We start from the raw sequence: 17,152 nt of genomic DNA, 5'->3' as shown, positions 1-17,152 counted from the left end.
GAGTCAATTAACCTATTATGCTGCATGTTTTTGGACTGTGGGAGAAAGCCAGAGTACCCAGGAAGAACCCACGCCGAAACGAGGAGAACATGAAAGGCCTTGCCCCAGCCACAAATGCCAGCTGCCAGCATAATAATAATAATAATAATAATAATAATAATAATAATAGTAATATAATAATAATAATAATAATAATAATAATGATGATGATGATGGCGATTATTATTGTTATTATTATTATTATCATACATCCCAAACCCGACGTAAACCCATGAAACATATGAGAAATACGGCCCGACTGACCCAAACCCGTCAGGTCCCGTCAGGTTCCGCCAGGTTCGGGCACAGATCTCACGCTTTAGCTTCCACACTGACACCTGTAGCTGTGCAGACTGTGTACAGTGTACAGTATGTGTCTGTCTCTTTAAAAGGCGTGATGACGGCGTGACAGGCTTCACAATGCTACGTAGCTAATGAGTATACAACATCCTGAAGTCGCTGGAGGTGTTAATGTGAACTTGGAGCCTCAGAGCTGGTAATTGAAACTAAACCACAGATAGTAAATATACAAAGTGATTAATTAGCTTCGGCTCTTGCCACACACGGCCGTGTACAGCGTATAGACCGAGGGAACACCCGGACAGACGGCTCTCTGTCTGTCTGCTGGAACGTTACTGAGCCTCACAAGGCTTGTGTTTATCAGCCTCTCAGCGTGAAAATGGCCACAGACGAGCTGTCCTCAAAGCTCAACCGGCGGCTGCAGATAGAAGAAGGAGCCGAGGAGCCGGTGGCCGTGGACGTGGACGTCTCCTCACAGCAGAACGGCTCGGAGGAGAAGTCCAGCACCGCCAACGCGGACTCGGAGCTGGGGGCGAAATTGCAGCGGAGAGAGGAGCTGAACGAGGGGCATGGAGAGCACCAGCAGCCCAGCATGAAGGTGTTCAACCCCTACACCGAGTTCAAGGAGTTCTCCAGAGGACAGATCAGAGACATGGAGAAGATGTTCAAAATGTGAGTCTCTCCTCAAAGTGACAGACATGCTCTTAAATATCATGTGAAACACGCCTGCAGGCCAGTAAATCAGTAGTTGAGTCAGGGAAGTAACGTTCTGTTTGCTCATATAAGGAAGTGGAGCTGGCAGCTACTCATGTAGGTCACCGCTGAATAAAGCAAGTTATTTTACTACAGGCAAATCCCACAGATTAACAGTAAACTTCAGTTTAAATCTGAGGATAAGTTAATGAGAAATAGTTCTCGGTCAAACAAAATCAAAGATTAAAGATCTGATGATTTAATGGAAGTTAAACTTTATGGAATAAATGTTACTAAGTGGACTAAACAATAGATTAGTAATGAAAAAAATCTTTAGTTTATGTATTTATGTGTCTAATGTATGTTTCTTCAGCTGGAGTGATTGCAGGGTGGGTCCCGGACATTCTGCAAGTCAGTGATAAGGAAATCAGACAAGAGGCGTTTGTTGAGTGTAGGTTATTACACAATGGTCTCAGTTCTCAGTCCAGGACAATGATGTGCTTCACAAAGATGTTAATAATTAAAAAATGCAGTAAATCCAACTCAGTTCAAATGAATTATCATGTAACACATGTTCAATGTAATTATACAACATTGACTCTTATTATAGTTCTGCCTTCATAAGCTCAGACATGGTGAAAGATAAGAAATTAATACAATAATTTAAGCTGTAGAAATCTGCCATTTCACTTAACCCCATAATCTTAAAGGGATAGTCCAGACTTTTTTTAAGTGGGGTTGTATGAGGCACATATCCACAGTCAGTGTAAAGAGAGATGAAGTCATACCCCTTCCGGTGGACAGTGGTGAGAGCCAAATTATTTTTTGATCCCGTTTGAATTGTGTTAAATTTGTCAATTTAAGAGATAATTTTACGAGTTGCCATTTGTTGTAAAACTGTTCAAGTATCAGACTGTGATATGTGATTACAAAGACTACACACCCAGAAGTCGCTTTAGTGAGGTCATGACTTTCTGCCTCCAAAAGCTAATGTTAGCCCCTGAAGCTACGATGCCTGTCTGTTTTCGTTCAGGGGTTTAGCTGCACAACAGTTAGTCTTATTCGTTCTTTCTCTTCACGGCTGATAAAAGGACCAAGAGTTGAAAGACGAAACATGCAGTTCACTGAGCAGCTTCACACAAAACTAAAGAAAACTTCGACCAATGTACCAGAAATTGCAACTTTCTTGACTTGTAAAATTCTGTTATAAATTGGCAGACATCATATGTGTAATTTGTGACTCAGTTCAAACAGGATAAAGAAATTATTTATATTTTACCACAAACTAGCATTCATATTCTTAAGTTAAGTCCCATGGGGCACACCATGACACCATGCTGCCATAATCACTGACTTGATTTTGGTGAATCCAAATGTCAGAAAGGGTTTCTGGTGGCAAAGTATTGGAAGTGAAAATAAACTAAATATAGCGTACACTTAAAGAGATAGTTTGGATTAAGTGTTGTTGTATGAGGCATACTAATACTACCACTACTACTAATGATGGTAATAATAATGATAATAGTAATAATAACAATAATAATGTATATTACTTACAGTAGATGGCAGCATATTTAGAATACTTTGGATGGGGATGACAATTATTAATGGATGATCAATAGAGCGGGGGTATCATTTAAAAAAAATTACAATATCAGTATGAATACCAGTGCCCTTAAAGTGATACCAATATCAATAATACTCTATTGAATACCCTTTTTTAGCTGTCCATCCTGAAGTTTTTTTTTTTGTGCTGTATTAGGTGCTTCGTCATGTTTGTCATATTCACATTTTTACTGCTGTATTGCCTCCATATTTTATGCATGTAAAATAGCCATACTTTCAAACATTTGTTGCCAAAGCCGTATAAATAGTTATTTTTTCTGGGTACCAAATGCATTGAATGCAGGTATTGTTTGACTGGAGATGTTTCTTCGTGGTACTGGGTTGTTTCAGTCGATACCTTTGAAGGTATTGAGTACTGATAACCAGCCCTAGTGATTGATTAATGGGTTGTTAAGCATTTGATTGATCAAGTGAAATTTAATCTAATCTAATTTAATCTACTATCAAATACAGATAGGAAATATCACAGATATTCATGTATATGTGTTTAATATAGAGACCTTTATATCTTCATATGTTTCACTGACTGTAACACTGTCAGAAAAATGCAGTATGTTGTTGTGAAAATAAAGCTTTGATTGAGCAATAAAAACACATTTGATATTGGCTGGCATGAGCAAAATTTTTATGTATTTTTAATAGTGATTAATCAGTTACTTCATTGTTAATGTTACCAATGACTGATTAAGGAAAGAACTTAGAATTTGCAACCTTAATTTTAGATCTAACCAAAGTGGTAGACCAGTTACTCCTGTGTTTTGAGAGGTAAAATAAAGATAAGGTTACTTCATTTGTCTTGTATGAAAGGTAAAATGCTGCATGCATTGAACTGGGTCATGCACCCATTTGTTTGGACATCTGATGTGGATTTTTTAATGACTGGATTGCAGAATTAATTGTGTGAGTTTTGTAATAAATGTCTGAGAATAAGGACACCCAATTTAACCTAATATTAGGAAAGTGAACAAAAACGTACCTTAAATGATGATATTTTGAATTTGGATTGAAACTAATTTCTAATACTTTTTTTTAATAGTACTTTTTTTTTCTTTACTTTTTTTTTAACACACAGACCCACATAAGACCTAATTACAGAGTTAAAGGCTATTTTGAATGTGGGTTTCCAGAGGCTTTAAAAATAGTGTAAAAAAGACTGGAACAGCAACATTATTCTACCAGAAATAATATTCTACTTGTCACTTTGTTATGTGCTCCGTACTTTTGTCACTGTCAGGATCCTGTCAGACAGATGTGTCCCTGTTTACAGCGATGTGATTGGACAGTGGTTTGTATTGTTGGCAGTAGGTTTGGATTCTGAAAGTCTTGAATCAACTAGATTGAGTTTGGTCAGACAAATAGCAGTGTTAAAATGAGATAACCTGACTTTATTGACATTAATACAGAGTTAAAAAATGCCTTTTGTCAAACCAGTATTCATCGCTGTCTGTGAGAAGAACCATTTCTCAACTGATTGAATGTGAATAGTGTCATGGCGTTCAGAAGGACATGTGGTTCAGGCTACATACAGGATGTTCAATTGGTCCAGTGTGACGCCGCCTTCACTGTCATTTGGGGACGGAAGCGGCTGAGGTGTGTTATTAGTCCGACTTAATTTAACTGTGGCAACTGCTGAAGCCATGTTTGCCTTTTTGTGGTTTGCAACACATCACTTAGTTTAATAGGAAGTGAGTTGTGCTGACTGGTGGATGAGGCTGTGTGCAGTGTGAGAGCAGAGTGACTCACTCCTGAACTGGAGCTGCTTGGCAGGAATTCAGGGTGAGCCAGCGTTCAACGTGCCGCCCTGTAGCAGAAGTATGTCAATGTGTGTGAAATGAGTGTTTATTTTACCTCTGCTGACTGCTTCCTCTTACTCACACACTTCTCTTACTCACACACACTATAGTTAACAAACCTGTGAATTCCTGAATATGTCAAACTTGCCTTCTTATTACCAGCATCTATATCATGTAGATCATCTCTCTGTAACAAAGACACTTCTGTTCATTCCACTCCTCATTTTTTACTTTTTTTTTCTGTATGAAAGATTTCGGTATGCATTGAGGGAGGCTGTTGTTCAGATTCACTCAGAGGTTTAAGTTTTTGCATGCACATGACTTCTGGCTGTTTCTGTACGATGCTCTGCCCAGATTCTTCAGCTTCCTGTCAGGTCTGGACTTGTCCAGGTGTCTGAAATGCACCACTTAGTCCTTCTTACTCATCGTCTTTGTGAAGCTTTCTTCAAAGGCTTCAGGTGAGGGTTTGGTCATATGGCTCATAAATAATATCTTGATATTTTAGGCTCAACCTTAAACATCTGCAGTTCTAAAATGCAACATAAACATTGAGCAGTGCACCCTAAGAAATAAGGGTTCCAAAAGGGTTCCTCCTGATGGGATGAGGTCATCACAGATTCTTTGTAAGACTGAAGTTTCCATTAAGAACCCTTTTTTGAAAGAAAAGGTTCTTGTATGATAATATAAAAGAGTTCTCAGGAGAACCCCCATGTGTATGTTCTCGATAAAAGAGGGTGTTCTTTCAGCAGTGGATTCTATGCTCTTGTTCTGACTATCAGCACCGATCTTTCCCAGCTTTTGTTCAGAACTTCATCCAAGTTTTAATCTTAATGATCCCTTCTGTTTTTCATCATACATGCTTCTGTACTGCTGTGAACAGACAGATGTTTGTGCGTCTGGTCAGCCAGCACAGCACGTTGAAATCGGCGTTGTTTTGTCAGATTTAAGACAGTAAAAAAATATTCAGTGTCTGATTGTAAACGTGAAGGAGAACAGTTTGAATGGAGAAGTAAAACACTGAGCAGCATTCTTCATGGGAACACGGTCCCTGTGCTTTTTTTTTCCCTCAGAGGTCTTTGGAAAACAAATATCTCAAAATAGATGTGGAACTGTGCCAACCCGTCAGAAAAACTTGGAAAAGCTAAAAGTTACTCAACACAGACTGGAGAGTAGAGCTGCAGCAATTAATGGATTATTTAATTGCCAACTATATTGATAATCCATTTGAGTAATTCCTTTAAAGAAAAAGAGTCAAAGTTCTCTGGTTTCAGCTTCTTAAATGTGAATATTTTCTGTTTTTTTTACTCCTCTCTGACAGTAAACTGAATATCTTTGGGTTGTGGACAAAAGAAGACATTTGAGAATGTCATCTTGGGCTTTGGGAAACACTGTCATTTTCTGACATTTTATAGACCAAACAAGTAATCAATTAATCAAGTAATTAATCAGCAGATTAATTGACAATAAATATAATCATTAGGCTCTCTCCAGTAGGGTTCCAACTAACTATTGAAAGAACTCGTACTGAAGTGACAGTGTTTGTAGTCTGTGGCAGGCTCACATGTTGCCATTGTGACAGCAGCATGTGCAGATGTAGCAGCCAGTAGCTCCCTCATACTTCATTAGTTTTTTGTTTTAATTTGTTATTTTTCACCTTTATCCCTGAAGTACATATTACTTGTGACAGAAATACACTCATCAACATTGGAAAAGGAAGTTCAGGGATTTGATTAAGTACAGAGACTTGTTCCAGAGCACTAGTATTTGACAACCTGGGACTGAGACTCAACAATCAGTCTTTCTTCAGGATTATTACTGCACCTTTAAGTAATATTTTATCATTTTTATCATCCTGTGTCTATAACTCAAACCATAAATATGGCAGATTATAGCAGGCGCCCTACAACATGACTAAATGAACAGTGACTAACCATAAAAGAGAGGTTTAACTTTCATTGCTGGCGAAGTTCAATCCAACTTCAACACAACTTTTCCACAAATTTGACCAATCATTGTAGCTTTTTCACTTACAATTTAATTACAAACATGCCTAAAAACATACACCACATTTATTTTTAGAAAAGCTGCTGGCATTTTAGGCCACAACTGTTCTAAAAAAACTCCCACAATTTCCTGGAGGTTCTGAAAACCCAAAGATATTCTATGTAATATGATAATAAATGAAGAAAACATTCAAAATGACGTTTTCTGCCATTTTTATGATATTAGAAATATGTTGTGTAAACCACACTTTGACTTGTAGGGCATTTGTAAAACTTTTTGTGTGTTTGTCAGGCAGGAAATTTGCTCTATATCTACCAGGACTGCATGATATGGTTAAAAAAAGGTCCTACTGCGATTATTTTGACTGAAATTGCAATATGTCATAGGATCATTTTTGCGTCACATTTTGCTTTTTCACTGGAAAGAAACTAATATGTGGTGATGTGATATTTGTTGGGGTCTGTATCAAACATGTCTTCTGCACTCTAGTACCTCATTATGATTGTGTTTTGTCACACAGTTTTACTTGATCAAAATAATTACAGCTTCTGCAGTTTAGATAATGCACTTGGCCATATTGCAATTGATAATATTGCGATTAATTGTGCAGCCCTAATCTTACTCTACTGAGCATCAGTGATGTTGTGTGGAATAATTATGTAGAAGTGAACCTTGTGTCTCGTAGTTAGTGGAGTATGTAAAAAAAAAAAAAAAAAAGTTGGGAAATGAGTTATTATACATATGATTGCCACATGTAGCCCTTCTGTAGATTATGAACTGAATGTTCAGAGAGAAATGAGTTCTTCTGAAAGAGGAAATGCAATCTGATAGCACAGACTTCCTCACTTATAAAAAGCACAACACTGACAGCAGTGAGCATTGGGGAGGGGGTTGTCCTTTTTAACCCAGTTTACTCCAGTCTGTGAGAACTGTTGGACCTTCAAACAAAGTCCTGTAAGAGGACCTTTATCAAAATCATATCTTGTGCTGGTCCAGCTCTGAGGTGGAGTACACTCTCTGCTGATGTTTATCTCTCCCGTTTGGATTCATCACTTCCTGTGTAAACATTTCCCACCAATCAGTGATCCACACAGGCTGAATCAGTGTCTCAGCAAGGAGGGACAGACAGCTGCACACACACTGTCCATCCATAGTATTACTCTTTAGTGAAATTAGAATGTTCAGTTGCCTTTATGGTTTGTAATAATATTTTCAAGAACTGATTACTTATTGATGTTATTACTCAGTGTGGTGTGTGTAAGTAAATCTTAATTTAAAAATGACTGAAACTAGTAAATCATTAACACCCAGTCAATATGTACAAACAGCCAGAAACAGCCACAAAGTAGAGCAGGGTGAAAAGCCATCTGTTAGAGCAGGGGAGACTACAGGGTTTTTATTTCACTTGTCCAGTCGGGCAAGTGTGTCACAGTTCTTCTCGCTCAAAGTCATTTTCACTTGCCCCTGTACAAATTGTTTTATTTAGTTATCAAATAACAACAAAGACTAAAGTTAATAGTTATGTTGAATCTAGGGCTGCAACATCTATAAAATGTCAAAAAATACTGAAAATTGTTCACCCCAGTTTTTGTGAAGTCTTGTTTTGTCACACTAATAACCAAAGATATTCACTTAAATATGATAATAAACAGAGAAAAGCAGGAAATCTCCATATGTCAGAGGCCAAAAACATCATCTTCTTCCATTTTTGCATGAAAAATGGCTTAAATGATTAATTAATTTGATTATCTAAGTAGTTCAGTTAGTTCCTTTTTTACACTCGCCCAGGTGGGCAAGTTGCTCGTTTTACTTGCCTAATATGGCATTTTACTTGCTCCTGGCAAGCCTTATTGTTGAGCCCTGGACTCGGGATGTAACGGTACACAAATTCCATGGTTGGGTTGGTACCTTAGTTTTGGGGTCACAGTCCAGTACGTTTTCTGTGCAGCAGGGAAAAAAAATGAAATTAAAAAACAAACAACAAAAAAAAGTAAAAAAAAAAAAAAAAAATAGCTTTAAACATTCAACAGTGTCTCATTGTCAATAATTCTGACTGTGCAGTTAAGACATTCAAATACTGACATATTGTCGATAAGAAAAGGTAAAAAATTAATAACTAAAAAATAAATAACCTAACAATAAATATCGGTAATGCTCCCTCATAAGACTCTGACCTGTTGAGAATTCCTGACTGCTTGTTTATACAGAGCTGGACAACAGACTGACTAACATGAAGGCACACTGTAGCAGAGCTCCAGCACTTTGACCACATACTTGAATCCTGTATCCTTTAGACTGAGCATGGTCACATATCAGCAGAGATAAAAAGCACCAGGCAGGACAGTGTCTCAGTGGTCAGCACTGTCACCTCACACCAACAAGGTCCTGGGTCACTTCTCCTGTCAGTGTCCCTGCCCAAGGCACTGCCTTAAAACTGGAGTCTGATCATGGGTGCAGTGGCTGTTGAATACAAGGATGGGTTAAGAGCACAGAATGAGTTAGGCTTGTTCTGATACCAGCCTCACATACAGTTTAGAATGCTGGTATGGGTATCAGTGAGGAAGTGGCATACCAACTGAACGTCTTGTACTGAATGTTTCAGGATGATTAACATACAGTTACACCCTGAGGGGAGTCACAGTAGTCAATTAAAGACATTAAAAGAAAAATGGAGATAACAGCACATTTTCAGATGGTCTCTCCAGGAAGACACAAACAATGTTGCATTCACTTGTATCAGGGCTGTACATGAAGTTTTTTTGCACATGGTACTGGTGCTACAGAGGTAGAACATTCTGTATCACAGGCCATAAAAAATGTTGCACGAGTATAAAACATCTGTTACCATTACAGATGCTGGCTTTTGAACTTTGCACTGGTAGTAATCTGTAAAGCCCTTTTACTTTGTAGCTTAGTGGACAGGAAATGTGGACTGGTCAGACCACAGCACACTTTTCCACTTTGCGTCAGTCCATCTCAGATGAGCTCGGGCTCAGAGAAGTCTTCAGTGTTTCTGGATGTTGTTGATATATGTCTTTCTCTTTGCATGGTTGAGTCTTAACTTGCATTTATAGATGCAGAGACAAACTGTGTTTACTGACAACAGTTTTCTAAAGTGTTCCTGAGCCCATGTAGTATCCTTTATACAATGATGTGGGTTTTTAATGCAGTGCTGCCTGAGGGGTCAAAGGTCACAGACATTCAATGTTGGTTTTCAGTCTTGTTCCTTACATGCAGAGATTTCTGTGGATTCTCTGAATCTTTTAATGATATTATGGATTGTAGATTGTCAAATCTATACACATATTGTTGGAATATTTGCAGTTTTTCACAAAATGGTGAACCTCATTCCATCCATGTTTTCAAGGATCCCCATTTAATACCCAGTCATGATACTGTCACCTGTTACTAATTCACCTGTTTACCTGTGGTTTACCATGTTTTTTCACTATTCCGCAACTTTCTGTTGCTCCTGTTCCAGCGTTTTTGGAACATGTAGCAGGCACCAAATTCAGAATGTAAAATTACAAAAAAACAATACATTTTATTAGTTTGAACATTAAATTTCTTGTCTTTGTACTGTATTTAATTGAATACAAGCCTGATATGGCGATTCCACAGATATAGAGCGATATAATATCCCTGTCTTTATAACCGGGCCAAGGGCAGAAGCCTTAGATCAAACCTGGACAGATAAAACCAAAAGTATCTGCATGGCTTCACAGCCTGCTCATGGTGGGAGGTGTGGAGCTTTCTTTCAGCTGTAACACACCGGGTTTCTACTTGACTGTGTACAGGTATGATGCAGGCAAAGACAACTACATCGACTTGATGGAGCTGAAGCTGATGATGGAAAAACTCGAAGCTCCACAGACACATCTGGGTCTGAAGAACATGATCAAGGAGGTGGATGAGGACCTGGATAACAAGCTCAGCTTCAGAGAGGTGAGACGAGAGAACTTGATCAGAATGAGTCGCATGCCATGACGTTGTTCTGTCTTCATCCATATGTGTCTCTGTCCTTCCTGTCCTCCTCAGTTCCTGCTGATCTTCAGGAAGGCAGCAGCAGGAGAGCTGGCAGAGGACAGTGGCCTCAGTGTCCTCGCCCGTCTCTCTGAAATTGATGTCTCCACAGAGGGGGTCAAAGGAGCCAAGACCTTCTTTGAAGCCAAAGTGAGTTTCCTCCCCCTTATACAGCATAATTTTCATGAACAAATGTAAACTAAATAATAATGTAAAAGACAGATGAACATCTTACTGTTTTAATGCAACATCTTATTTAATAACCTATGAGCTTAAGGGGATAGTTCACCCAAAAATGAAAGTTCAGTCATTATCCACTCACCCTCATGCCGACTGAACGTCAGATTTAGTTTTTTAGTCAACAAAACTCTGCTGGAGTCTCACAGGAAAACTCTTGCAGAATCTCCCAAACAAGGGAGGTGACTGGCGACTACTTTTCAAACATATATAGAGGTAACGTTAGTTCAACGATGAGCAGTAACAGCTACTTCTTATTTTCTCTCCCGACATGGCAACTCTGATACAGAGGGCTTTAAATCAAGTTGTTATGACAGTAGAGGGTTCAGTGGGTTTCTTTCCTTCCCATTTCCATCACCAGTGGATCACAGAGCTGACACATAGAGACAGACGACCAGTATCGCTCACATTCACCCCCACAGCTTTAATATCTGAACACTAAATTTTCTTTAACACAGTGTCATGAAGAATGTTGATGTAAATAAATACATGTTTGATAAAGTCTGTGTCTTCTTGAAGTATTTGATCCCAGGTGCAACACATAATGTTGGAGGACCCAGCCTCTTCACAAAGGCCTGTCTGTCAGCCTGTACAGGCCACAGCTCTGTTGAGTTCAGTTTGGCTGACAGTTGTGTCTCTTCCTGTTGGACAGGTCCAGGCCATCACTGACTCCAACCGCTTCGAGGCAGAGATCCGCCAGGAGCAGGAGGCCAAGAAGAAGCAGGCGGAGGAGCAGAAACAGAGACGCGCTGCTTTCAAAGAGCTGCAGTCAGCTTTCAAGTGACCGTCTGTCTCTCCTCTCAGGACCTGTCGCTCTCTCTGCTGCACTAATGCTGTCAGTTCATCAATGTGTGTGTGTGTGTGTGTGTATGTGTGTGTATGAATGCTCTGAGTGTGTCAGCGTCACAAACAAGTGAAAAGTGTCTCACGTGCTGCCCACTCTTCTGCGATTTAATGGACTGAATACCATCTAAAACAACAAAAATACACACTTAATACAAGTTGAGTCAGCACTAAGCTAAATGGTGAGACGACTCTGTCAGTGTCTGTCATCCAGCCAACATCAAAGAGATAATTTCTACCCAAATATGAAATGTGTGTCCCACTGTGTGTTGGCACAGTGAGGCTGCAGATGCACAGAGTTCCAGCAGGAAATGGTTGAAATGATTGTCAGCATGATAACTTTCCAGAGTAATAAAATGCTGCCTCATATCACAGTGGAAACTTCTTATAGTGATTAAAAAAGACTGGGACAGAATCATTCCTATACAAATACTGTTTAAAAAATGAACTTCTAGTTATCAAGTGGTCCCTTTTGTAGTGGGTATTTACATACATGACAACACATGGAAAACCATTTTTAAAACTGTGTTTAATACTCCTGTTTAATACAATCTATAGTTGAAGAGAGTTGTTGCCCCCTGCTTTCCAGACATAAAGAAGATCATACAGGCTGCAGAAGCACAAAACAAGCACAAATTTGTAAATTGACATTAACAAGTGAGGACGAGTCCTCCACTGTGAGTTGATCAGCTGTTTATAACTGTCACTTGTCTGTCAGTGTAAAGTTCAGCCTGTTATCCTGAAAACAAAAGCCCACTGCTCTGAAATAACACACTCTGGATGATGAGTTAAGTGGCTTCCTGACTCACTGCTGCCAAACTCCATTAACATTTTACTCAATTTACTTATGAACAGACACTTACTCATTTGGCTAAAGTTTAGAATTAATTCTAACTCTGACTAATTTCAACTTAATGTGTTTCCTTGATCTCTGATGACACGTCATGGTCATTTTATGATTTATTACAGTAAGTATATTACAGATTTCTCCTTTCAGGAACTACACAGGGAGGCACTGGAGCCTGACACAGTGTTTGAAACATCTGCACTGTATTTTGAGACAGTCAGTAACATTCAGTACATAGTGAAGCCGTCAGTTCCATGACTTTGACCACTCTGACCACTATAAGAAGTTTCCACTGTGGAATAAACAGCTCTGCAGTGTTTTGGCGTCTAATAACCTTCACACTCATGGATAAATCTATAACGTGTCTAACTTGACCAGTTGTTAATATTTTTGTAGACTAGTAATGAATGTTGCACCGTGTCAGTGTCTCAGCGTGTTTGAGCTCTGTTTGTCTTTACTCATTTCAGAACCTGTAATCCATCTGTCTCTCAGTGTTAAATGTTGAACAAATAGCCAAGCTCTACTTTTTTACTGTTAGTTCTTATTTTTGTACGATGGGATTGGGGGAGGGGTTGTAGAATTTGTTAGCTGTGGTTTGGGGTTGTTGTGGTGTTTTGTTTTTTTTTTCATGGGCCCTCTGCCGTCGAGACAGCTTTAAAATCAGTTTTTTGTATAAATGTGGGTCTTCCTCTCTAGTTTCAGCCTTTATTCCTCTTAGCTGTTAATATTTAACTCAGCTGCTTTAGTGCTGAGATCTGGGGATGTAGTGACTTCATTTCATTTTCATTTTCATATCAGAGGTATAGTGTTTTACCCAGAGCTCAATGAAGTAAGTGAGTAAAATGTTTCCATATCTGACAGGAATGATGGTTAAAACTATGCAAATGAGGCCTCGATTTTCCTTGTTTTAAAGAAATATTCCCACCGTACACTCTGTGCGCTGGATGAACCTGCAGGTCTGGCACACAGTGTCACAGGTGCCATGACAGCAGGTAGACCAGGACCACTTCTAGTGCTTAAAAGCTTCCACTGTTTTCTTATTTTTGCTGTAAAATGATGAGTACTATGGATTCTGACCTTTTGGCAGAGTGGACAGAGTGTGTCAGTGCTTCCTCTCGTGTTAAATGTGTTTTCACATCTTTTCAAAAGAGGAAGAGTGTTCTACTTCCTCCTACCAAGATCATCAAATCCTTGTTCAGGAACAGAAACCAGCCTTGAATGCCAATCAGCTCCCTGTGAAATCCAGCCTGTGGGGTTTGTGTATTCAGGTGAACCTTTTTAGCCAAGAGATTTGCACAGTTTGCACTTACTTGGTCATATGGTGTAAGTGTCTTAATCAGTAGACAGTAGATTTAACCTTGTTAACTTTAACTCAGTGTTATTTCCTTATCTTTGAAACTTAAAGTGTGGACCCTGAAGATTGTTGTGTGGATTGGATACATGGATACACAGTAGAGACCCTACACTAAGCAGCATAATTACGAGGAGACCATTGATTATTCTAAAGAAGCCCTTAGAGGCAAAAAAAATAGGGGGTTCAATTTTCTAAGTCTAGCCTAAATTATTTTCTGTCCTGTATTTATGACTTTATTTTGCCAAGATAATCTTTGTCACTTCCTTCAAGGTACAGATATTGTGTGTTATAAAGTAATATAACATTACTGTCATGTTCATCATTGCTCCCGTCCTTATCGCCCTCTGCTGGTACTGTACCTTCATACACATGTACTTTTCACCACTACGTGGTGCAAAATGTGTCTCTGACACGGTATCCTCTTCATTGACGGGTCTATTCCCACTTTGGCATGAAATTGCAGGTTTTCTTATGCAGGGTTCATCAATGAGGCTTGTCCGTTTGCCTGGGGCAAGTAAAACGCCATGTCAGGCGAGTAAATCTGGCAAAAGAATTTGACTATTTTGATAATCAGTTAATCGTTACAGTAATTTTTTAAATGCAAAATGGCAGAAAATGCTGTTTACAGCCTCACATACAGATTTTCAAATTGTTCTTTTGTTTATTATTATTTAATGAGTATCTTTGTGTTTTGGACTGAAACAACGAGACATTTAAAGACATCACCTTGGACTTTGATAAACTGGGGTGGACATTTTTCACTATTTTCTGACATTTTATAGATGTTGCAGTCCTACATTAATTAACTTCAGTCTTTGTCATTATCTGATTACCTGTAATAAATAAAACAATTAGTATGAGGGCAAGTAGATTTCTGACCTACTTGCCCAAGTGGTCAAGAGTGAACAAAACCTTATTATGTATCAAAAGATTGTTATGAATGACGTAATATGGCCAAACTAGACTCAATGTATGTATCTTCACTCTTTGTTGATATTCAGGATTGTCACTTTAAATAATAATCTGGGACCTGTCATTTTTGTATTGCAGCTCAGAGCAATTTCTATACTTTTTTAGGACAGATTTGTAATCTTGAAATGTTTGTATGAGGGAAAAATTGTTGGTAAGTTCTGTATAAATTAATATGCAAGCTCCCATAGTGTTGTTTGTGTTGCAGCATTGTCTGTTGATGCTTGTCAGCACTTCATGGCACAGTGTGACTGAAATGAATAATTGAACAAATTTCATCACTGTATGAAAAGTACTTTTCTTTCCTTAGTGTAAGGGCTTTGTTTAAATGTCCTCTCAGCTGACTGTTGATGACTCCACAGTTTCTTCAGTGAGCTAAGAGGACATGTCGGGGTTTCAGGGTTCAAACATGTTTTCTTGTGTAAAGTGGAGGATGATCAGTGTGTAGTTGTGATTTTGAGGTTTGTCAGATGTATCATATTTTTTCCTGGTGTGTGTGTTATATATGTATACGGTAAGTACGGCAGCGTACTGTTGCCTCGGCAGGAAAGGAAAAACAGATCAGTATCACGTTACAATGTTAAAAATTTATTGTTAGAACAAGATGTTTTTCCACAAAATATTTTTGTGTTATTTTGACATTCAGACTTACCACTTTTCTTATAACAATATACTATTTATCTTGTCACAACATAAAATGTTTCATGTTCTAACATGATAACTTGTGTTGTTATGTAAAGGATAATGTACAGTAAACAAATTATTATTATATATTATTATACAGTAATGACCAGCTCACTGTACATTATCCAGCTTATTAAATGTTAATTACCAAAAGAAATCAATAATTTGACATAAAATATTGATTTAAAAATGATTTAATTATTTTAAAAATTATTTTATGGCTGATTGGAACTTTGTTCATAGCAACAGTCTGTTAAACATAACAGTATATTATACAGAAATAACAGACCTTTGAATGCATTTATTGACCATTTATTGTCAAGTATTTAACAAAGCCATACAATAAAATGTGATAACATTTTAATGTCACATTACAACTGCAAATTATCATGTTACAATGTGAAATGTTTTATGTTATAACTGCTACAGTGTAATAAGTTTGTTTATTGTTCCAACGTGAAAACATCTTGTTATAATGATGAACTTCTCACATTACAACTGGATACTGATCTGTATTTTGTTTCTGCTGTGGCAGCAATACAGTTGTAAGTAAGGCTCATTGTTTTCAGTTTTGACAGACATCTGTCCTCACTATTAAAAACTAGTGTTTCTCACTGTGACAAGACACTGGATGCTGTAATATTGGACATTTGTGTTGATCTGTGGGTTTCTTATGGTATGGATTTCGTCAAATTTCCTGAATATTTAAAACAAACACCACTATTTTTTTTTGTTTTTTTGGAAAAATGAAAAAGCAAAAATGATGAGCCTTAATTATACAGCATATGCAAATCATTCATTATTGGTTGTTCTCTATTATTATGCCAACACTGTATTATGTAGTGGAGGGGTGACAGAATTATCATTCATTTTAAACTCCATTCCATTAAACATGAGCTCATTCCTGGTAGAGAACAGACTGAGTTGTGCATACACACAGTGGATTCCATGAATTGTTCCTCCCTCTTCATTCCTTAATGTCCTCATTGTTACCAGAACAGTGCCAAATGTTTTACCTGCTGTCAGTCTACTGGTCCACTGGAGCTTTTCTCTCTGCAGACACAGAAATGTGAATGGAATTGAAATTGACACAAAATATAGTTCTTTAGAAAGCTGTTGCCCACTGTCATTATTTGAGTTTCATTCTGTTGTTGGTACAAAATTTAAGTATTATTCTCCTCTGACTGATGGAGGCTGAAGTCCATCAATGGCAATTTCCTGCTCATTCATGTATTCAGTCAGCCTCAACCTTAAGTCTCTCCCTCTGTTCAGAACTGTGAAGTGTGTTGAATGTGAAAGCTTTCAGAATGAGCTCAGAGGGGTTCTGAGGATCTCTGGGCTGAATAACAATCAGGTGATGATGTTTGTCTGCTTGTGTTTTTCCTTCCTTGGTTTTTGTTTGTACTGTCCTGTATGATGACAAGAAATTACTCATTTCTGTTCTGTATTTTCAACATCATATCTTTTTGTCACAATAAACAGTCTGCAGTGTGTGTCACCACCAGGGGTGGAAGTAACTAATTACAAATACTCAAGTTACTTCAGTCAAATTGTACTTAAGTATTCATTACACCATGTAAGCTACTTAGTTAGTTTTAAAATCACAACTGAGTACTGAGTACAATTTGAATTGATATCTAAACCTTTTATCTGCATTTTTGTAGCTAATAAGATGATGTGATCACAAAAGGGCCAGTGAAAACCAGGACATATAGAAGAAAAACAGCACAGGTTTGCAGT

At 38.1% G+C, this 17,152-nt stretch overlaps 1 protein-coding gene across 1 annotated transcript; it reads left to right on the top strand.

Moving 5' to 3' along the window:
- The first annotated feature begins 484 nt into the window (after positions 1-484).
- Positions 485-15,319, top strand: efhd2 (EF-hand domain family, member D2). The gene is made up of 4 exons (XM_084721965.1): positions 485-1,011; positions 10,253-10,400; positions 10,494-10,628; positions 11,368-15,319. The coding sequence occupies exons 1-4, from the start codon at positions 719-721 to the stop codon at positions 11,497-11,499; spliced, it is 708 nt and encodes a 235-aa protein (XP_084578091.1). The 5' UTR covers positions 485-718; the 3' UTR covers positions 11,500-15,319.
- Positions 15,320-17,152: the final 1,833 nt, after the last annotated feature.

The sequence above is a fragment of the Lutjanus erythropterus genome, chromosome 6 (genome assembly GCF_056507025.1).
Source record: "Lutjanus erythropterus isolate fLutEry1 chromosome 6, fLutEry1.hap2, whole genome shotgun sequence".
NCBI classification, from domain to species: Eukaryota; Metazoa; Chordata; class Actinopteri; order Lutjaniformes; family Lutjanidae; genus Lutjanus; species Lutjanus erythropterus.
This window is presented reverse-complemented; position numbering and strand designations above follow the sequence as displayed.